The sequence below is a fragment of the Phytophthora ramorum genome (assembly GCF_020800215.1).
Source record: "Phytophthora ramorum isolate Pr-102 chromosome Unknown Phyram_PR-102_s0020, whole genome shotgun sequence".
In the NCBI taxonomy this organism is placed as follows: domain Eukaryota; phylum Oomycota; class Peronosporomycetes; order Peronosporales; family Peronosporaceae; genus Phytophthora; species Phytophthora ramorum.
Genome location: NW_027150666.1, coordinates 14,588 through 35,994, shown reverse-complemented (window position 1 = coordinate 35,994; position 21,407 = coordinate 14,588). Strand labels below are relative to the sequence as shown.

Genomic DNA, 21,407 nt, shown 5'->3' with positions numbered 1-21,407 from the left:
CTACTGATAGCGTTGGCGATTCCCACAGTAAATTTTGGTTGGCCTTTTGTACCCCCAGCATCCAGTTCTTGAGCTCCATCCGCTGACTGTCGAACGCTGGTGAAAGTATCACTGCTCCTTATAGAGCGACTGCTTGCTTGTCGGCTCAGTAATCCACCGGGCTCTTCTTTCTTTTGACGAATTCGCTCAGACTCAGCTTCAGCGCGAGCTAGCGCTGCAGCTTCTAATTCTTCCTGAAGTTTTGCCTCTTGAATTGTATACAAATTATGGTAAACGCCATGCTCAATCTCCACCAGCTCGTCGTGAGGACCTTCTTCGACGACATGACCATCCTCTAAAACCACAATCTTGTCTGCGTGTCGAATTGTACTCAACCGATGCGCAATTGCTAAAGTCGTCATATTTGTCTTGGCCATCAAGTCATTCAAAGCTTCTTGCACGACTCGCTCGCTTTCAGCATCCAACGCACTCGTGGCTTCGTCCAGCACCAAGATATTTGGCTTTCGGATAATCGCGCGAGCAATTGCCACACGCTGCTTTTGCCCTCCCGATAGAGATACCCCCTTCTCGCCGATCAAAGTGTCGTACGTTTCTGGAAGTGACATGATAAACGTGTGAGCGTTGGCTAGCTTAGCGGCAGCAACGACGTCGGCGCGAGTGAAATTGGTACGGCCAGCCATGATATTCTCTGCTACGGTTGCTGCAAAAAGTACTGGTTCCTGCGATACGAGCCCAATTTGTGAACGCAGCCACTTAATGTTCAGAGTTCTCAGATCTTGTCCGTCCAGCAGAATCGAACCGCTTGTGGGGTCATAAAACCTCTCCAACAACGAAATGATAGTGCTTTTACCACCACCACTAGCGCCTACGAACGCAACCGTCTGACCTGGTTCGATTATAACGCAGTAGTTTCTGAGAATCGGAGCATCCATCCGACTCGGATAAGCGAAGTCGACATTAGTCACTTCAATTCTGCCGACGCACGAATCGGGAATGATGCCCTGGTCTTGTTGAGAAGCATCGATTCGAGACTGTGTGTCGAGAAGTTCATACAGAGCAACAGCGGCGCCCTTTGCATCCATGACAGCAGTGAGGTTTGGCGAGATGAAAGCTAACGAGCGCGAGCCCATGACGATGGCCATCAAAGATTGAAAAACCTGTTGAGGAGATACTTTGCCTTTGTACACCTGAAATCCACCATACCACAGCCCGGCAGCGTAAATGAGCCACGAGCAGCCCCGAAAGATGCCCAGCATGAGCGCAAACACCCGCCCTTGAGTAATATTGCCCTTTTCCACCTCCAACGTTCTTGCGTTGTATTTCTCGATGGCCCGATGCTCTGCTGTCAACGAACTGACCGTGCGAATCGAGCTCAAGGTTTCCTCAGCCACTGCACCTGCCTCTGCGTACATCCTCTGGGTATACGCAGCACGAGCGTGCCAACTTCGTAGAACGTAGGTCATGGACCATGTCATTAGCGGCATGACACACATCATCACCAGTGTAATATCCCATCCACGCGCGAATCCAATGATGTAGCCTGCAAAAAACTGGCACACGTACTTGACAAAGTCACCCAGCTTCTGACCCATGCCATCTTTGATTTTTACCGTGTCTCCCGTGATTCGACTCGACAATTGCAGCGGGTCGTGGAGATCGTACCAGGAGATATCCATATACAGCATGTGCTGCAGCGCGTGAGCTCTCAGTGCCTTCATCTGCCGTTCTGCTGAAAGGGAGAAGAGCAGATAGGCCAGATAATCCGTCACGAAGAGTCCAATGGCGATGAGGAAGTAGTGGAGCGAGGCCTTGTTCAGCGCCTCGCGATCCACGCCACCGTCCGCCTGGGCAAATGCAGCGATGGCCTCGCCAAACACCAGAGCGATGCATGGGAAGAGGGCGCCGTTAATTGCTGCCATAACCACGCCAAACCCCAGTAACACGCGATCGTAGAGCGTTGCAAAGCGGTAGAGCTCCAGGAACGAGAAGGACGAGGCATCCACGGCCTGGAGCTCGGGATCTTTTGCTTGTTGTTCAGTGACGGTGCTCGGGTGCAAGACATCCACTGCCAAAGTGCTCCCGTTGACGCTTGCCGCCTCCTTACTCACGGAGGAGGAAGACGCGCGTGGAGTTATCAGCCGCGCGTACGGAAGCTGCTCTGGGAGGGAGTTCGCCATGATCGTGCGTCGTCCAGTTACTGGCAAATTGAAAGGTGACTAAGGAGACTTCGGCCGCGGGGATCCGGTGAGACAGGGTTGATGAGTGTTCATGGGGTCTCATCGTTTGGTGGCAGGCTCAGTAGCACCAGTTGACACAGTTTGCTTTCGCGAACATCTCTCCCCTGTCCAGTACAACGGGCAGACTACAATCGAAACACAAGAACGGTTGCTTGTATCCAGTATTTGAGCTTGGAAATCTTAAGATACAACGTAGAAAAATCCTACCAGTCGTTGCGGGACCTAAAATACGTCTCACGAAATCGGCACACGAATTGGGTTTTCAGTCGCCTACTCTACCGAACGAAGTTTGCGGTACGCCTTCTGAGAAGTGTTAGCGCCCGCACCGGCCTTCGCCCCAGTGTTCGTATTAGCGTTCGCAGAAGCAGTCGCCGTCGCAGAGGCACTCACCGACGCACCACCAGTCTTTGCCGTGGTGGTGCCGTCGCCGTTCGTGACAGCCACGGTCTTGCTCGAGTAGCCATCCCCGCCAACGTCGGTTCCAACGCCGGTTCCAACGCCGACGTCAACATCGTGGACCCCTACGGCAGGCGCACCAACACCGACATCGACACCGCTGACACCCACAACACCTGGGAGTCCCACGCCGACACCAGCAACACCGGGGACGCCAACGCCAACGCCCAAGCCCAAGCCATTCACGCCAACTGCTGCAGGAACTCCGACACCCACACTGGCAACGCCCGGGACACCGACACCGACACCGGGGACATCCAGTAGGCCGAAGGTCTCGGCAGCCTCCTTCTCGGCGCGGGCGTTGCTGGAGAGAGCTGCGATGGCGATGCACAGGACGAAGATCTTGCTGCTGTTGAACATGGCTGAAGTTGTTCTGGATTGTAGTAGGGGTCGACTTGGTCCGATAAAACGAGGAAAGTGCTTGGTCTTGGTGGAGTAGGCTCTAGAGGTAGGAGCTCGAGTGGGTGAATTTGAGAATGAGGTGTGCAGGCCAGTGCGCTGATACGGAGTGGTGACCCTACTTACTGTCCGTACAACGCGCCCGGGTCAGGTGGGTCAACTGTCGAGGAGCATGATTGACAGTGGTAAAGATCCTTAGCACTTGTAGATAGATACGGAGCTCCGTGTGTGCACGAATTCTTGGTGCCGTTTGTAGTATTGGCCATTCTAGATGACGACCAGATGCGAATCGCCGCACGCCGGTTTACAGTCACTCCGGGCGCTTGCAGTCAGTCTCTACATCTTCTTATCTGGGTGCCTTCCTCCGTTAAGCCAAATACCATCCGGTAATTATGTGCGAGAGTTTGTGGATGCTGCATGGGCCCAACATTGACGAATTTTGCTACAAATGTTGTAGTCGACACCAAGCATGTATCGAATACCTGTTGGCTGTACGAGCTCTCAAACGGTTGGTTGGCACCGACTACGACTATGGTTTCTCCACAATCCACTCTCTGTCAAAGCGAAAAAGCCCGGCCGTTTCTTATACCCATTTGTACTACCGTTTGTATGGTCTAAGTTGAAGCGGGATAACATTGTCGATACGGAGCGACAGACAAGAAATCCTGCGTCTGTGTGTTATCCGGCGCTATGACCACCACCCCCTTCGTCGTGACAGCAACGTCTCTACGTACTGGAAATGGCCGTCAGAGGCGTACTGGGCTCCATACTGTATTAGTCCAGGGTATTCATCAGCAGCTACGCTACTCGACACAGCTCGACACCGTATCAGCGCACTGGCCTGCACACCTCATTCTCAAATTCACCCACTCGAGCTCCTACCTCTAGAGCCTACTCCACCAAGACCAAGCACTTTCCTCGTTTTATCGGACCAAGTCGACCCCTACTACAATCCAGAACAACTTCAGCCATGTTCAACAGCAGCAAGATCTTCGTCCTGTGCATCGCCATCGCAGCTCTCTCCAGCAACGCCCGCGCCGAGAAGGAGGCTGCCGAGACCTTCGGCCTACTGGATGTCCCCGGTGTCGGTGTCGGTGTCCCGGGCGTTGCCAGTGTGGGTGTCGGAGTTCCTGCAGCAGTTGGCGTGAATGGCTTGGGCTTGGGCGTTGGCGTTGGCGTCCCCGGTGTTGCTGGTGTCGGCGTGGGACTCCCAGGTGTTGTGGGTGTCAGCGGTGTCGATGTCGGTGTTGGTGCGCCTGCCGTAGGGGTCCACGATGTTGACGTCGGCGTTGGAACCGGCGTTGGAACCGACGTTGGCGGAGATGGCTACTCAAGCAAGACTGTGGCTGTCACGAACGGCGACGGCACCACCACGACAAAGACTGGTGGTGCGTCGGTGAGTGCCTCTGCGACGGCGACTGCTTCTGCGAACGCTAATACGAACACTGGGGCGAAGGCCGGTGCGGGCGCTAACACTTCTCAGAAGGCGTACCGCAAACTTCACTCGGTGGAGTAGAGCGGACGAGGACCCATTTCACGTGAGGTGAGCTCCTCGCTATAAGGTCACCAATGCTACTGCGTTGAGACTCAACCGCTGAGAAGTATGTGTCTTTATCGAGTAGGCTGGAAAATAAATGTACCGAGTCCTTTTCGTTGCGCACCGAAAATGCTGCTTGTTGTATGTACCGTTTTGTCAGTAACTATGAGTGAGAAACGAAATAGCAACTGACGCTGAAGATGAAGGAGCTCGAGGTTCGTACTCGCTCTGCCACTGCTGTTGCCACTCGCCCCTCTTATTTCTTGTCCCCCTCTTGCTCATGGCCCCTCTCTCCTTACTGCTGCATCAGGACTACCAGCAGCCTGCGAACGTCGCGGACTTCGTGGCGGAGGTGGGCGTGGATCCCGCCCTCGGCCTCTCGCGGGACGACGCCATGACGCGCCGCGCGCTGTACGGCGCCAACCGCGTGACGCCGCCTGTCAACTGCCCGTCCTGGGTCTGCTGCCTGCTCCCGTGCCTCCTGCGCACCGCCTCCATGCAGGCGTACCAGGAGGCGCTGCCTCGTGAAGCGACGGTGCGTCGTCGAGTGTTCGCAACGCAGGGCCAAGCGGCCACTCGACGCATGAGGATGGATGCCATGAGTCTCGTATACGGAGATGTGGTGGAGCTCAAGGCCGGAGACGTGGCGGGCGCCGATCTACGTGTTGTCGAGTGCTCGGACGACTGCGTGGTGGACCAGACGACGCTCGTGGGCGACGATGCCGAGGCAGGACAGGGAGGTAGCAGGAAACATGTGACAACGGTTACTCCGCCGACGCATCTGCAGCAGGACCCACTGCGGTGTGGGAACATCATCCCGATGACGGCGAGTGTGATTCAAGGAACCGCTGTAGCGGTGGTGGTGTCTACCGGAGACCACACGCTCTGGGGAAGTATGGTCTCGCTCCACGAGTGGCCCCCAGCACCAGGATCTGCGTCGAGGAAAAAGGAAAAGGGAGACCAAGAGGAGCAAACGAGCTTGATCGTTTAGAGGAGAGTTGCCAGCTTGGGCTTAGATTCTGTTCTACTGCGGGATATTGTGCCTGCAAAAGATCAACTTGAAAGAGCATTGCACTACGAGCGCTCACGATATCCCGGCCCAGCGCTCTATCGTCGTCTTCCACCAGCGGCAGGAGCAGCGGGGGCTGCACCAGCTCCAGCAGCAGGCGCAGCACCGTTATCGCCACCGAACAGGCTCATGACGACGATAGGTAAAATGATGTACCACTGCAACAAGCAAGGAAAATAACATCAGCACACATTTAACTAACACACATCCCTGCGACTACGAACGGCACATCACGTACGTATTTGCGGAGGAAAGATTGGCTCTCTTCTTCCGGTTCGTCATTGCCGTCCTCGCTCTTGACGGGTTTCACGCCCTGAGGAGCGCGGTCGCGCTTGACCACAATGCTCTTAGGAGGGCTGCATCGATCACCACACGTTAGTACTATCCACCGCATCAACCAAACACAACAGAACTGCTACGTACGAAGGGCCGGTCTGTGCCTTCAAGACCGTTCCGAGCGGGCCGAAGCGCACGTCCTTAAGGGTGCGCGTCTGGTACTCAACACAGGTCTCCTGATCCAAGTACGGCGTGAGGTACTCAATAGCCACGAGTTTTCCGCTGTCCGATAGGTGGAAGGCGAAGTCCTCGCGCAGTCGCATGGCCGCCAGCATGCACATAGGTACGGACGTCATAACGTAGTGCGAGTCCGGGTCGGCTGGGTCCGCCTTGGCACGCACTGTATAGTGGCGACCTTGGCGCAGCAGCGTCTCGAGCTTCTCCACGTCGTCTCCGCTCAGCGTGGGTAGCCCGGAGAAGGAGATTTTGGGCTTGGGGGACGATGCGGTGGCCACGATCTCCACGATGCCGCGCGGCACGAAGGGCGCGTCCACCGCCAGCCGGTGCTCCAGATCGAATTTGAGATGCTGCTCTAACTCTCCAAGCGCAGGAAAGGCGCGCTCGTCCTCGAAGTCGTCGCCGAATTCCTTTTGGAGTCTGTGGACACGTGGAACGGTGGGGGAGATGATGAGATCTAAGGCTACAGAGCAACTAGAGACGCAGGAGTGGTATGTACAGAGGCACGTACTCGGCGTTCTCCACCTCGCGCGGGTCGGCGGACGTCGCTACCAGTACCGTCGCGGCCAGCACGAGCAGCAGTGTGCACACTCTCGACAGCGTCATCTTCAGTACGTTGAGTGATGAGCCAAATGTCGCCCCCTCCCCCGAAACAAGACCCGTCACTGTAATGAGGGTGATGTATGCTTGAAAACTGCCATTTTGAAAGTTGGCGCGCACTTTCTCGGTACTTGGATGGCATCTCGGGAGGACGTCGCGCTCGCCATTCGTGACCGCAACGGCAACAACCGCGCGGGCGACACGCCGTCCCTCACGGAAGAAGAGGTGAGCACTATCGTGCGAAGACTGAGTTTCAGCGGCGCCGCCATGGACGAGCAGGACGAGCACCCGCAACAGGACGAACAGCACGAGCCGGAGCCTGAACAAGACAACGGACAGGACGACGGACAGGACGAAGAGCAGGACGTCAATCAGGTCAATGCACAGGATGACAGGAAGGACCCCAACAAGGTGCAAATCGTGATCCGTCTGCGGCCGCTGGAGCGCGCGCCCGAGGAGAAGGATCCGGAGAGCTTCCGCGTGCTATCGGACGTGTCGCTGCTCGCACAACCGCCCAAGACGTCGCAGTCGTACCGCTCCACGGGCACGGCTACGAACTTCCACTTCTCGCGCATCTTCTCGCAGGAGACGCAGCAGACGGAGTTGTTCGAGGCCACGACGCAGCCCGTGCTGGATGCGGCGTTCGGCGGCAAGAGTGGCCTCGTGTTCGCCTACGGAGTCACCAACTCGGGCAAGACGTATACGATCAGCGGCACGACGGACGCGCCCGGGGTGCTCCCACAGGCGCTGCAGTATGTCATGGACGAGCTGCCACGACGGAAGGAGCACGACGCGCAGCCTGTGACGCGCGTGACGGCCACGTATCTTGAGATCTACAACGAGAACGTGTACGACCTGCTGTCGCCGGCTCTTCGCAAGCGGAGAGCATTGCGTGTGCAGGACTGTGACGGTAAGATCCAGGTGCGTGGGGCTGTGGAGAAACCTATCAAGACGTTGGGAGACGGCCTGGAGCTGCTGGAACAGGGACGTCGGCACAAGCAGATGGCGGAGACGAACTGCAACTCGGACTCGAGCCGCAGCCACTGCGTTTTCACGCTGCATTTCTACCAGCACGTATCGCGGTTTTCGTCCGACTTGTGCAGTAAAGTATCCATCGTGGATTTGGCTGGTTCGGAACGCGGTTCTAAGAGCGGAGCCACGGGGCTGCGCATGCAGGAGGCCAGCAAGATTAACGGCTCGCTCATGAACCTCATGCGATGCCTCGAGACGTTGCGATGGAACCAACAGCACCCGCCGAGTCTTCAGAAGATGGTTCCGTTCCGCGAGTCCAAGCTAGCGCGCCTTTTCCAGGAGAACCTCGTGGGCAGTGATCACGGCCCACTAGTGATGATTGTGGCAGTGAACCCTTCGAGTCATGAGTTCGACGAGACCCTGCGCACGCTCAAGTATAGTGCCGTTGCACGCGAACTAGTGCGTACACGCACGTCCATTCCTAGGAAAGCTGCCCCGACGGCTACATTTTACGACCTAGATGGCCGATTAAAGAAGAGGAGGCGGCAGTCAACGGATGCACCGGCATCTCATGTGCCAAAGCCGCCCGTGGATCGAAGTGTTGCGGGACCGAAATCGACTGCTGTATCGCCCCCACCTCGAGCCAAAACCAAACATCGTACGAGTGAATCTTCTGCACGCCGTCAGCACAGGTCACTTGCGTCTTTAGGAAAACCAAAGAACACAGATGTTGGGACATCACCGATGGAGTCCCAAAGGGAGGTCGCCGAGAGGAACCTACACTGGGTACGTAGCATGGTGAATTTCCTGCTGTGGGTTTTGTTTAACATTCATCTGCAGGCTAAGCTGGAGCTTGAAAATGAGGAGCTGCGAGAGCAGTTGGCGCAGACCGAAGCCGAAAAAATGCAGATGGAGGTTCGTATTCGTGCTGAGATTGGCAACGAAATGCGCGAGCAGCTGCAGCAGATTCGAACACAGTACCAAAGTATGCAGCGCTTGCAGCGTGAGGATCTGCCGTCAGCACGAAAGAAGCGAGAGCGTCAGCACGCTGAGGAGAGCGAAAAACTTCGTGTGCATGTGCAGGAGCTTCGCGAGAAGGTACGCGAATGCGAAGACGAAATTCAGCGCATCCACAAGCGTCATCAAGCAGAAATTGACAAATTGCAGCCCCAACTTGTACCAGTATCAGTAGTAGACAATATGTGAACCGTGATTGTGCCTACAACAAGAGATAGCTCTGCACCCTGTATTAATTTGCTTTATGCCTCTAATCTTGTCAGCTCAATGCGCTTTCGTACGTTGGCACCATGTACTTGATGTTAATGAACGCGTCTTCGCCTCCTGTCCGTTCCAACAACTCGAGCGTCTCGCTAATCACCTCACCCAGGTCTTGCAACCGATGCTGGCGGAAGTCTATCTCATCTCCGAGGTTGCGTCGTTTGCTCTTGAAAAGATTCAGTATCGGCAGAATCTGCCGGTAGTAAGGCACGATCAATGGCCCAACGCCCGCTGTTAGTGTTAGTTGCTGTAGCAGTAACAGTCCGTCGCGCAGTGCTCCGTCATCTCGAGTCTCCATATTCGTGCGAAGTGCTGGTATCACTCGGTGCAGACAATCTACAAGTTTGTTTGGGTGCCTTTGAGCGAAGGCAGCTAGTTGAAAGGCTCCTTCCCGAGCCAAGAAGCTGAATGGGAACACTTTCTCACGCATACCGTCTACAAACAGCGGGAAGTACTTACTGAAGTCCAGGTCTTCGACTGGAGCCGTCCATCGAAGGCCGGTCTTACCGCCACCTTTGCCCCCTTCGATCATGATAGGCAGTTCGTTCCTTGCATATGCCTGAGGAAACATCGACGCCGGGGCTCCACGCTTTTTGAATGCTCCTGCCACTGGTGGTAGGGTATCGTGCGCGAGCTTGATACTGTGTTTGGTGATTTGTACATGACGGTCAATGACTGACCGCGTAGGCGATGGTAACTGCAGATCCGACATCACCAGCTCTCGATCGGTCTCGAAAGAGATCGGACGTGAGTTGAGTACAGGCTCCGATTTTGACGAAAGCGTGGGAAGTCGCTGCGGCTTCTTCGAATGGTGATGATTTCCCTGCGCTTTGCCTGATCGGCACAAGACTCCCATCGCCACGGCTGTCTGGTCTTCCTGCAGTCGATGTTTCATCTTGACTTCGAGCACACCCACTACATGGACACGCAATACCAATCATTAGATTACAATTACCACAGTCATCACCCCGACCTAGACATTCGACTGTACCATTGCGCTTGCGTGGATGCGACGACGATGCAATGCTCTTTGGGCCCGTGGATAGCGGCGCGAGTTCCTTTTTCATGGCTGTGGTTGTGAATTAAGCGTGCAAAACCCACTAGTATATCGGCAGCCGAATGCACATCACACAGCTTGGCGAAAATCTCGAGCTTGGTGACACCAATCTCTTGCCGCGAAGTCCTAATATACGTGCATAGTGAGTTACGGACAACGGCCATCGCAAAAATAGCGAGTCAGCGGCGGGTCGGAATCGCTTGCAACCGCCGCCATGAGACTCCTCCTCGATGTGCCAACACCACTCGAGATCATCTAGTTCCAGCCAACTTCGCGTTCCAGTTCTCACAGCATGCGCGTCTTCATCACAGACTTAGGATCATCGCTGTCGACGGAGTTGGCTCGCAACTGCCAAGATGCGGGACTTGAAGTCCTGGGAACGGCTGCCCGCGGCGGCAAGTCCGAAATGGCGGCGCTGAAACGTCAACTCCAGAGTCATCCGAGTAGCGATGTTGATGGAGCCGCCAAGGAGCCTGTAGCACTGCAAAGTGACCCCGCAGCGTGGCGACGACTGGTGCAAATGGCCGACGTTGTCGTGGTCACTGCAGTAGTCTCCGATCCGAAGCTAGCCATGGAGACTCTCAAGGCCTTCGAGAAGCGCGGGGTGACCAAGGGGGACGAGGAGACGAACGAAGATGAAAGTGGCGAGAACGTTAAACGCTTTATCGCCGTGTCTTCGATATTGTCGTGGAGCAAGAACGCGCCATTCGCAGCTTCAGGTGCAAGTTCAGGGCACGTCGAAGACGACTTCAAGTCTCGACGCCCAGCTCGGAAGTATACTGAGCTCAAGACCGCCGAGACGCAGATCATGAGTGCCCATCGCACTGGGGAGCTGGAAACCTGCATCGTTGGTGCAGGACTTATATATGGCGGTGCTCAGTCACAACTCCAGCTGATCTTCCGTGAGGCTTGGCTGAACCCGGATCAGTCACTGTTGGTACCCAGCCTTGCAACACAGGCTCAGCCCACCAGTCAAGGTCGCAATCTGCTGCCCATGATCAGTCTTTACGACCTGGCCTTGCTAGTTTTCCGCGTGATAGCTTCGCCTTCACCGCCTCCGAAGAAGTACTTGCTTGCAGTGGACAAGACTAGCGGCCATACAACCCTGCGTGATGTGTGTCGCGGAGTTAGTACTTTGCTTGCCACCGGGCGTCTGCGCGACCGCGACGACTCTGCCGGTGCCGCCGACGCTGAAGCTGACGCACTGCTTTTGGATGAAGAGGAGGAACTTGTGACGCCACTTCAGCTGCACTTGCGCTTCGATACGTCTGCTGGAGCGATGCATACGTTGGTGGCACCAGAGGAGTGGCAGCACTACTCACGCGGTCTGCTAGGGAACTTAGCCTTCTTTGTCGATGACTTCATTCACGCCATGGATTTGCATCCACTGCGCTCAATCATCTTGGGAGCTCCTCGAGTCGGCAAAACGTTGCTCAGTCGGCGGCTTGCGAAAGACTACTATCTGCCGTATCTGTCTCCTGCAACACTCCTGCAGGAGCTTTTCGCGCCTGAAAATGACGAGACGTATTCTACGTCGTCCAAGGCACTGACCCCGGAAAGCAATAAAGGTAGCGCTGAATCACCAGATGCAAGCAACCAGCTAAACGAGGCTTCGGATGTTGCCGAAATGCAGAAGCTGCGTGACGAGCTGCAGCAGTGGGCTCCAACACGTGGCTCGGCTGAAAATACAACTCAACTTCCAGAGAGCGCGTTGGTGGCGTTGCTTCGCTGGAAACTGCGCGGTGCTGCTTGCCGCAACCAAGGCTACGTGCTGGACGGACTCCCTCTTTCAGCTGCTCAAGCAGAACAAATATTCGCGCATGACCAAACCAGCGACAGTAACCTTGACGGAGAGGGCGAGTCCTCAGGGGGAGCTGAGGAGAAAGGAGGCAATCCTGGTGATGAGGGAGATAGCGCCGAAGCAGCAACTGGAGACGCGAATGCTGAAGGAGGAATGGCCATCCCCGCTGTAGATATTGAAGCACTACTGGCACGTCTGAAGCCTCGACGACATATACAGGCACCCAACCGAGTCATGGTGCTACAGGCACCTCGGGCAATGCTGGAAATACGGGCACAGGCGCTGTCAGAGGCGGAAGCTGAGCGCACAGACAACACCCAGGACGCATTTGCCCGACGTTTCGACGAATTCGAGACCAGCATTGAAGCGTTGGAGGCATTCTTCGAGAAGCCGAAGCCTCGTGCTAACACACCTGAGCCCAAAATGGACGGGGTGGAGGTACTAGAGCTGGCTCTGAGGGACGAGCACGCGTACCGTGATGATTCAACCTTCATTGCGCCGATCAACCGCTACATGGAACAAGGCGGTCGGGCACCACGCAACTTTCATCCGACACGTGCAGAGCTGCGTGACCAGCGCCTTGCCGCAGAAAAGCAAGTTCGTGAGGCCGAAGCTCGTGCTGCACAACGCACACGGGAACAAGGTGCCCAAGACGAGGCGGCTCAGCAAGCAAAGCTGGCTCGGGAACGAGCACGGCTTGAGCTTCTACAACGCGAAGAGACCGAACTACTCGAGACGCGCGCTAAGCCGTTGCGTACTTATCTCATGGATACAGTGCTACCAGCACTGACCGAAGGGATGCTAGAAGTCGTCAAAGTTCAGCCGACGGACCCGATCGACTACTTGGCGGAGTTTCTTTTTCGCAAGGGTCAGGAGCTTGAGGACGAGGCAAACGAGGCTTAGACAACACTGGACACTGCTTGAGATACAAGCACTCACAACTTCGTAATACATCAACCAATCTTTAAGGTTGTGCGTACGCTCCGCCTCCTCTGCGGTCGTTTGATCCTCTGTTTCGATAGCCTCGTCCACCGTAGCGATTCGTACTATTCGACTGCACGCGCTCTCCACGATCGTTACCATCATTTGATACAAAGTCCTGGGACCGCCGACGCTCTTTGGTGGACGGAGCGTCTCGGCCGCTACTACGCCCGCCAAAAGATGGCGAGATCTCGCGCCGTGGTCGCGATCCCGATCGTCTCATATTTTTTTGGGGGTAGTTCACCTGCTCCTGGCCCTGACGATACGCCGTGTCATTTTCTCGCGATCGACCGCGTGCATTATCCGTGTAGTCATCCCGTCGTTCACGGTTTTCCATGCGGTCTGGTTGCTGCGTCCATCGTCCTCGAGGAGGAGACCTGGTATGACGTGCGCTTCTCTTGCTATTGTTTCCACAAGGGTGTGCATGCACAGCTTCAGGTCTGTTTCCTCTTTCAGAATTTCCTCTTTGATCGTTATGCGTCTCCTTTTCACGCATCTCTCTCTCCTGGCAACCGTTTGATGGCCGAAGCGGAGAAGGAGACGCGACGCGCTGCTGTGCGAGATTGCCATCGCCATTATCACTGTAAGCACCAGTTCCTTCGTGATTATTTGGCAATGCTTCATCCTTTGGTTTTTGCAGATGAGTATTTGACTCGGCTGATATCGATGAAGCTCCCGATTTTTTAGCTGCTGGATCGTATTGCTCAGCAGGGAGCGGCTTGGGCCACGAGCGAGACCTGGATCTGGATCTACGTGGGCGCTTGTTTCCACTTAGAGAAGGACCAAATCGACTCCCGTCTCTGGACCATGGCGATACGGCTGGAGGTGGGCCACGATCGTATCTCGAGGACCGATTACCATTTTTCAACGCAAGAAGACGATCTCGTTGCCGTAATGGGGTACTACGTGCGCTCCCATTTTGCGATGAAAGAGGAGACGGTCTCGGTGCATTGCGGTCGCTTGAACAAGATCGCCTCGGGGTGCTTTGGAACCTCATATCTGCAGCAGGGGAAGAGCATGGGCTGATACTCACGCCCGCCTTATACTCCGTTTTCAACTCTAAAGGTCCCCCAAAGTCATCCCGGAAGACTTGTGACGCCTGCTTGGCGTCCTCGCGATTGTAGAAGTGCAAATATACCGTACCAGATTGATTCTTCATCAGTCTCTGCCAGTTTTCGCGTGGGATATCGCAGCGCGGCACGGATTTGTTGATTGTATAGCGCTTCACCAGCGAGGCAGCAAACTCCTCGCGGTCGCGATCCTGATTAAATCGGATGCCGGTGGACCTCCGCTCAAAACGCGCGTTGCGAATAATCACCGTTATCCATCCACGTAATGACTGCGGTACGAACGCGGTCCCGTACATTCGTTGTTGGTAAAACTCTCTGTCCTTAGGGCGCTCGAAACGCAGCTTTTCATAGCAGTTAATTTCGCGAGTCTTCGGTTCGTCGCTGATGTATTCATCAGAGTCGGGGTTTGCTTTTTCTTTAGACTTTGGGGCAGAAAGTGACACACCAAAGAACGAAGCGGCGTAAGATTCCCGATTCAACGCAATTTCAGGCTTCGTAGCGCAGCTCAAGCGAGGGATCAAATCAGGCAGTACTTCTCCATGGACGTCGAAAACCTCATACCCAATCGTGGATGGTGCTGATGCCTTATTAGATTGAACCGCCAGCTCTGTTATTGCCATGAAGATCGAGTTACGCCTCTTGGACAGGCGCATCATGGCTCGATCTTGCTTAGAAATCGCCATAGGCTTCACTGGCACATGGTTCTTCGTCCGCTTTCGTCGGGGGCGTATAGGGTCAGGCTTTGACAACTGCGGGCTCGATTCAGGAGACGGCAGTGGTTTCAATACGACGGGAACACGGGACTGTAAAAAGCGCTTGGTACCACCCATGTTCACTTGCCCCCGAGGTGCCTCTTTCTGACTCCCTGGTTTTGCAAAAGATCGCTTCGGGATCACAAATTCCGAAGCATTTGCAATCGTGGCTGATCCATTTTCAGCAGTTTTCCTTGGGATTGGGATCGCGTCGGGCAGTACTTGCTCGTTCTTCACGGCAAATGTTGTCTCCTTATCTCCATTTTGAGCTTCTGCTGGGTCAGACAAGCTTTTAGTAGCCGAGGAATACATCGACTGACCTTGTTCCAACCCCATATACTCCTGAAGTGGTGTCGCTCGCGGATGACCCAAGCTTTCACCTGCATTTCTTCGTGTTTGACCGCCACAACAGGTGTGTTTACAAGCGCCACTGAAGTTGTCTGCCTTTCCTCGTTGCATTCCTGGATGTTGGACTCAACATTGTTGACACTAGTTACGCCGTTGGTCTTTTTGTCCTGTTCGTCATTGACATCGGGTTTCACTTGCAGCAGTTCATCAGATGCGACGCTCTTGACGGCAGACACCTCTGTTTGTTCTTCATTATTCTCCACTGGTTCTGGGTGCTCAATAGCGATCCGCAGAGCATTTGGTGGTTTCGTCATCGTTGCCTTTTGGCTTCGCTGTATCAACCTGGGCATCTTTAGCGACCACAGCGGAATCCGCAGTATCTTCCTCTTCAGACTCGGCTGGTTTTGGACTAGCGGCTTCAGATGTCGTCGTATGCAACATTTCCTTTACACGGAATTTTTTCGAAGCTAGAGGTTTGGGCACTCCAGACTTGCCAGCAGTGCCACGTTTACCGGGAAGCGGAATGCGCGGCCGTGGGGCGATTTCATCCTCTACATCTGCATCAGTTCCAGAGACCCTCCCAGCTCGAATAGCTCGCATCCGGACTCTCTCCTTCTCCTTAAACGTTTCATAGGATTGTTGCCTCTTCAACTTGAAGGCAGTGAGCCTCGCATCCTCACCAGTCTCGTGTCGTAGAGCTCGCAGTTTTTGCATCCGATGCTTTCGAGACGTCGCCGCTTTGGCCTGCGCTGAGCCAACAGGCGACTGGGCTGTCTTGGAGCCATCTGAATCCCCCAGTCTCGACCGTTTACGTCGTGCCGCCGTCTCCAGCCGCCGATGTCGAATCTTGTCCGGATCTTCATCGCTGTTGCTCTCGGAGGACGCACGACGAGATTTTCCAGCGCGCTTGGGGCTCTTGGAGTTGTGGCGGACATGGCGGCGCTTCCCTTCACTCTGGCTACGCTTGCCTTCAGGTCCCGACTCCTCGTCGCGGCGCCGCTTCTTGAGGCGTTTCCCGCCCTCCCCACGCTTCGTCTCCCTCTCCACCTTCTTGGGCGTCGCCTCCGACGGCTGTGACGTGGAGTCGGACGAGTCAGTCGTCATCCAGGGCCCCCTTCAGGCGCTTGAGCCACGGCAGCATCTTCTTAAGAGCGGGCTTCGCCGCCGGCGCCGCCATGATGCAACTGAGCCTTTGAGAAATGAGCGTGGTGTGGAGCACACTAGACAAATTCGGTACCTTTTAAAAAGATGGGAACAGCACGAAAACGCGAGTCCGAAACGCACGTGGCACGAAATACCTTCACTCGCGCGATGCGGGCAGTACACCATTATCAGTTGAAGGGCGATGATAGCACGGAATTTCTTGAATACTTAGTATGGACAAACGAATTCCTCCAACGGGCCAGTCCCAAAAGTACTACGAGTGATATGGTTTGAGCTCCAGTCTTTCGTCGAAGTGCTTCGCCATTTGAAATCCTCAGCATCCATTGTGGCGACTTGAACGGGTCATTCCTTTACCAGGATCTTGAAATTCTCGGACAGGTATTATAGTCGATCACGCGTAGGCTGCACCTTGATGAATTTCAACACCACTGAAATTGGTGCGGGTCGCATCGTGCGGCCTCTTGTTTCGTTATTCTATTGCACATTACCGTGATTAATGATGTCTAGCCGACTCACCAGACTCCTGTGCGTCACGCCACCCACGACTTCGTCGAGACTGCACGAAGATCATAAAGTTTGTTGAGATCGTTAGACTTGCTCTGGGGGTTGAAGTCGACGTGGTGGGTACGTACCAAAGCGTGCATAGCTCTTGTTCTCGCTGTTGCAACTGATACACCTGCTCCTGCAAATGCCTCATCTTGTTGCTTGGACTGTTAAGCTTATTACCGGTTTGGCGAGGAGAAGATTGCTGCTGGGAGGGATGCCGATTCTGGTTTTGCCGGAGAGTGTTGTTCTCAGCTTCTAGTTGCTTCGACTTCTGTTCCGATGCCAGAGCCCGCAGCGTCAGTTTCTCGTGGTCAGTCCTGAAGCGCCTGAAGCTGGTTGCGTTGCGAGGTTGGAAGACGTGATGGAGAAGGGAGCGAGGGTTTGGGGCTGGAAAGAGAGGACGGCAACACGCTCAGTAATGGAGGTAGGCGTGAGCTGGACGGGATGGACGCCAGACTTGACTGTCGTTGGAGCTGGGTAGTCGATTGGCTTGATGTTGGGCCAGCCAGTTGTAGCCGCAGGCGAAGCGCGTCGTTTTCAGTCCGGAGAACATGGTTCTCGTGCCGCAGATTGCTAAGTTCCAACTCGATAGGATCCACCTGGACTGCCGGTTTGTTTCGAATGTTTTTCGCCCGCGTAGCATAATTTAGTGTGCTGAGTGTGTCCTCCAGTGCGGCGGCAGACGGCGATACACAAGCGATCATAAGTGTCAGGCTTTGCCCTCCCAGCGAGTCCATCAAAAGTTTTGTTAGTTTGCTGTCACGATATGGGATGAAGTGGTTTGAGTTCGTAGTAGTGGAATTGGCTGGTGGTCGATGATGCTGCCAGCGCTGAGATGACTTTGCCCAGAGTAAGCAAGCTACGGTTAATGTTGCTGGTTCCTCGGCGTTGCTGGATCGTGTTTCTTTCAACCGCTCGCTACCAGCGAGGTCCACAAAGCTCATTTTCCCATATCGAGTGATACTACTATTGCCGCTATCCGAGTCTCGCGTCTCGGTGCGATCCACGTGTATCGTGAGGAGTGAGTGGCTGCGACTCGAGTCTGCATTCATACCGTGCGACGCAACGTGCCGGTTCCGATGACCTTCATCTACGACAGCCAGCACATCGGAGAGTGAATCACAGCGAACGACGAGGAGGTCTTGCACGTAAAAGCCGGCGCGTGCGTTCCACCGCACATTCAACGCGCCGGAGCCAGGATTCAGCAGGTCGAAAACCTGCTCGTTGTAGATCTCGCAATATGACGCACGGACGACTGTCTTCACATCAATGGGAGCTTGCTCTAGTAGCGCAAAGAGGTGCTTGAGAGCTCGTGGAATGAGCCCGTCGGAGAGCTCCCTAGCATTGTTAGACGCCCCCACCAGACCCTCTCGCGAGTCTGAGCCTGCTAAGAGCTCGTCGAGCCCTGACATGCTGTACGTCTTGCCTGATCCTGTTTGCCCGTAAGCGAAAACCGTGGCGAGATATCCTTCCGTCACTGACTCAAGTAGCGGGATCACGCCGCAGGCGCGGAAAAACTGTCCCTGCGAAAGCTCCTCTGACGCGCAAAGATCGAACTGGAAGCTGCGCACGAGCTCACGCGCCGAGCCAGAGCTGCTGCTATTTCCACCGTTTGCAGACGACACGACGTGGAGCGTGGTAGACTCCTTCAGCGGAAAGCGAAACAGCGACGGATCGCCTCTGGCGCGCTCCGTTGTATTCGTGGGCCGACATCGTATTACTACGCGCACTGTATCTGCTAGTCTCGCGACTTGGCTGTTGGCCTCAGCATCATCTTGGCCAACTTCACGAATCACCGCCAGATCTGCAGCGCTATCCACCAGTCGGCGTGGACTTCTGTTGACGCGTGGTGAAGGACCATCCGGTGTTCGCGAGCGCTGCACCACTGGTGGTAGTCCTGGCACCAGTCGGCGGGGCACCACTACACCGGGAGATCTGAGACGACGAACTCGTCGCGGTGCTGTGGGCGGTGCAGCGGCTTTCATAGACTACCAACCTCGGGGGCTTTAACTTGTGCCTATGTTTGTCCGTCGATCACAAATAACGTCAACCATTTGAGGGCAAGGCGCACTCAACAGCACTTCAGCATGTCCATCCTCAAAGAAGTTGGCACTCCACAGAGTGAGCTGCAATCCACATAACTGTTCATCTCTACCGGCATTGCACACACGTTTGCCCGTACAGATTTATAACTTGGTCTACCAAAGTCTTAGGCCAGCTGCTCCTTTAGTGGTGTCGGGACTACTAGCTCGGGACCGACGTGGGGCACGTGGAATCGTTGCCTCCGTGCTTCCTGGGCTGGCGAGTAAGTCTTCACCGTCTTCTGCAGCTTCTCGAGGCTCTTTCCGCGTGGGCGAACGGAGGCATCCGAGTCCAATTCGGCAGAGTCCGAGTCCGTATCAACAGTGGTAACAACTGGTCGTGGACCGCGAGACGATCGGGGGCGCTTCGAGCCCGAGACGGAATTGCCCTTTTTCGAACTCGATTGCAGATACGTGTGCTGTAAGCTCTGTAGAGCGTCCTCGGCCTCAGTTTGCTCCTCTAAAGTTGATTCAGGGCGGCGCACGTAGGTCGAGCTCCCAAGCTTCTTCGGGATCGGAATATCGGCGATGCATTCACTCGCGAGTTTCTTGGAGATGCGCATGGGATTACAGCACAGCCGCGACGACAGAAATGCACGAAGTGTAGTCCCCTCAGCAATGTTGAGCACTCCCTTGAAGAAGCAGTCAATCAGTGCTGATGCAAATACTTCTTCATCATGAGTCCATGGACCACTCCGCCGGAAGGCACGCATGGGGCTAGTGTTTGGCGTACTGGTGACGCTGGCTGCAGCCGTGCTAGACACACTGGCCGTGCTAAACGTTCGCTCACGCTTAACAGGCGTCGACACCACAGCGGAAGCACTTTTGTGTGTCTCCTCATGAGCAAGACGCAGCTCGGTTAGGCGGCTCTCGATCTCGAACAGCTCCTCCGAGAAATCGTCGTCGCCGGAATTATCCGGCGGGGCATCTCCAACCTTCTTGCGCACGTAAGTGATGGAGCCAACGTTATCCGGAAACCTGCGCTCGCCCATACGCTGTGGCGCTAACTTCATAGACAACTGCTTCGGGGTGCAGCCTAGTTGCCGGCATAGATAGCTCACGAGTTTCGTGCCCTCAGGCAAGTCGAGAGCACCGGTCATAAAGTACTCGAACATGGTGTTGACAAACTCCTCTTCTTCCGGTGATTCGAAGCCTGTGCGGATGATTGTGGGCTTGCCGCGCTTGGGCTTAAAGCTCTTGCGCTGGCTGAAGCGACGAGAACTACCGCCTTCGTTGTCCTCATCCAGCTTAAACAGTCTGCGTTGTGGGTGGCTGTCGCTTTCGTCGTCTTCGTCAGGATAGCTGCCGCTCAACAGCTCGGAGCAGAAGTTGGCCGCTCGGAGTTCGTCAAGCACACACTTAACTTCGTGTCGCTCCTTATCGCTTAGAGGAGGGTCAGCAGCAACAAACGCCGAGGCGCCAACTTTCCTTGGGATTTTCTGACCTGCCAGCGACTCCGTGCCTAGTTTCATCGAGACACGTCGGCGATTGCAGCAAAGCTTCTCGGCAAGGAACTTACGGAGCGTCATACCCTCGGGCAAGTTTAGCAGGCCTTGCAGGAAGTACGACACGAGTGCTGCTGCGTACGCTTCCTCTGCACGAGACCACACTCCGCTACGAAGATGCTGTGGCTTGTCACCTGTGGGAGACGGCGGCGCCTTTTTCGGACGGCGACGCTTGATGATGGCATCCGCCTGGAATAGCAGGTCCAGCTTGGACATATCGTCTACAGTGGAGGAGGACCCTTGCTGCTGCGACTTTGCCCTTTTGCTATGCTTTCCACGCTGGCGGCCATCTGCCACCCTGAGGACGGCGTCGTCTGAACGAGCGAAGGCTGGTTGAACATCAACGTGGTGTTCCTGATTGAACCGCAACTCAGGGTAGTAGCGCAGTGACTCAACACCATCTCTGCCACGGACGTCAAATGCGGGCTCGCTCAAAGGCTGTTGGAAGTCCTGGAGGATCGCCACGGCGCATTGGAGCTCTTCAGCACTCCACTTGCGACTGGGCTCCCGCGGAGGAGCGTGCGGCGGACGAAGCACGCGCTCCTCTTCCTCGAGGGCGGGGCTGAGTATCATGGAGAGATCCATGGTTACTTGTGCTTGCGTCTGGTCCTCTCTCTCTTCTTTGGCTTTGCTGCTTGCGCTTTGCTGGGGGAGAAACTGGAACTGAAGACCAGAGCAGAAAAGCGAGCAACCCGCACCTGCCCCCTCTCTGATGGCGACACCGCGACCTGCAGCAGGTAATGTGAACGTATGTGTGTCGCGTCACGCTTTACCTTGGCGTTTGTATACTGCTGCACTGACGCAACCTCACGAGTCGACAAACTTTGAGGGCATTGAGACCAAAGCAAGTGCTTAAGGCAGAAGCTGCTCAAGGCAGCTGGAGCTGCGGGGGCGACAGCGTGTCGAAGGCGGCAGGCTCCGCTTCAGAGGAAACACGGCGAACATAAACGGGAAAAAGTGGTCTCGTACATGTAACAGCGCAAAGGATAGGGGTACACTTGCACTGTGCAGGCAGAGCAAAGTATTCAGTGCGCCGCTCTC

General features: G+C 55.3%; 8 protein-coding genes across 9 annotated transcripts; 3 read left to right on the top strand and 5 right to left on the bottom strand.

Moving 5' to 3' along the window:
• Nucleotides 1-961: 961 nt before the first annotated feature.
• KRP23_14061 (ABC transporter B family member 3) lies at nucleotides 962-2,177 on the bottom strand (the record flags this gene model as incomplete). The annotated part of the gene is made up of 2 exons (XM_067884848.1): nucleotides 962-1,070; nucleotides 1,204-2,177. The coding sequence occupies 2 exons, from the start codon at nucleotides 2,175-2,177 to the stop codon at nucleotides 962-964; spliced, it is 1,083 nt and encodes a 360-aa protein (XP_067737615.1).
• Nucleotides 2,178-4,829: 2,652 nt separating this feature from the next.
• KRP23_14060 (Sodium/potassium-transporting ATPase subunit alpha-4) lies at nucleotides 4,830-5,620 on the top strand (the record flags this gene model as incomplete). Its single annotated transcript, XM_067884846.1, has 2 exons — nucleotides 4,830-4,844; nucleotides 4,940-5,620. 2 exons carry the CDS (start codon nucleotides 4,830-4,832, stop codon nucleotides 5,618-5,620), a joined length of 696 nt encoding a protein of 231 aa, XP_067737614.1.
• Nucleotides 5,621-5,736: 116 nt separating this feature from the next.
• On the bottom strand, nucleotides 5,737-6,817 carry KRP23_14059 (uncharacterized protein; the record flags this gene model as incomplete). The annotated part of the gene is made up of 4 exons (XM_067884845.1): nucleotides 5,737-5,856; nucleotides 5,937-6,054; nucleotides 6,122-6,631; nucleotides 6,723-6,817. The coding sequence occupies 4 exons, from the start codon at nucleotides 6,815-6,817 to the stop codon at nucleotides 5,737-5,739; spliced, it is 843 nt and encodes a 280-aa protein (XP_067737613.1).
• A 129-nt stretch (nucleotides 6,818-6,946) lies between these two features.
• On the top strand, nucleotides 6,947-8,989 carry KRP23_14058 (Kinesin-like protein KIF20B; the record flags this gene model as incomplete). The annotated part of the gene is made up of 3 exons (XM_067884844.1): nucleotides 6,947-7,563; nucleotides 8,542-8,569; nucleotides 8,624-8,989. The coding sequence occupies 3 exons, from the start codon at nucleotides 6,947-6,949 to the stop codon at nucleotides 8,987-8,989; spliced, it is 1,011 nt and encodes a 336-aa protein (XP_067737612.1).
• Nucleotides 8,990-9,059: 70 nt separating this feature from the next.
• Nucleotides 9,060-10,128, bottom strand: KRP23_14057 (Parkin coregulated gene-like protein; the record flags this gene model as incomplete). The annotated part of the gene is made up of 2 exons (XM_067884843.1): nucleotides 9,060-9,976; nucleotides 10,053-10,128. 2 exons carry the CDS (start codon nucleotides 10,126-10,128, stop codon nucleotides 9,060-9,062), a joined length of 993 nt encoding a protein of 330 aa, XP_067737611.1.
• Nucleotides 10,129-10,410: 282 nt separating this feature from the next.
• On the top strand, nucleotides 10,411-12,822 carry KRP23_14056 (Adenylate kinase 7; the record flags this gene model as incomplete). The annotated part of the gene is made up of 1 exon (XM_067884842.1): nucleotides 10,411-12,822. One exon carries the CDS (start codon nucleotides 10,411-10,413, stop codon nucleotides 12,820-12,822), a length of 2,412 nt encoding a protein of 803 aa, XP_067737610.1.
• Nucleotides 12,823-15,346: 2,524 nt separating this feature from the next.
• KRP23_14055 (uncharacterized protein) lies at nucleotides 15,347-16,174 on the bottom strand (the record flags this gene model as incomplete). Its single annotated transcript, XM_067884841.1, has 1 exon — nucleotides 15,347-16,174. The coding sequence occupies one exon, from the start codon at nucleotides 16,172-16,174 to the stop codon at nucleotides 15,347-15,349; it is 828 nt and encodes a 275-aa protein (XP_067737609.1).
• A 2,815-nt stretch (nucleotides 16,175-18,989) lies between these two features.
• KRP23_14054 (uncharacterized protein) lies at nucleotides 18,990-20,951 on the bottom strand (the record flags this gene model as incomplete). Of its 2 annotated transcripts, none has more annotated exons than XM_067884839.1 (1): nucleotides 18,990-20,951. In XM_067884839.1, one exon carries the CDS (start codon nucleotides 20,949-20,951, stop codon nucleotides 18,990-18,992), a length of 1,962 nt encoding a protein of 653 aa, XP_067737607.1. The 2 variants fall into 2 exon arrangements, with proteins under 2 accessions (XP_067737607.1, XP_067737608.1); XM_067884840.1 differs by having other exon boundaries at nucleotides 18,990-20,582.
• Nucleotides 20,952-21,407: the final 456 nt, after the last annotated feature.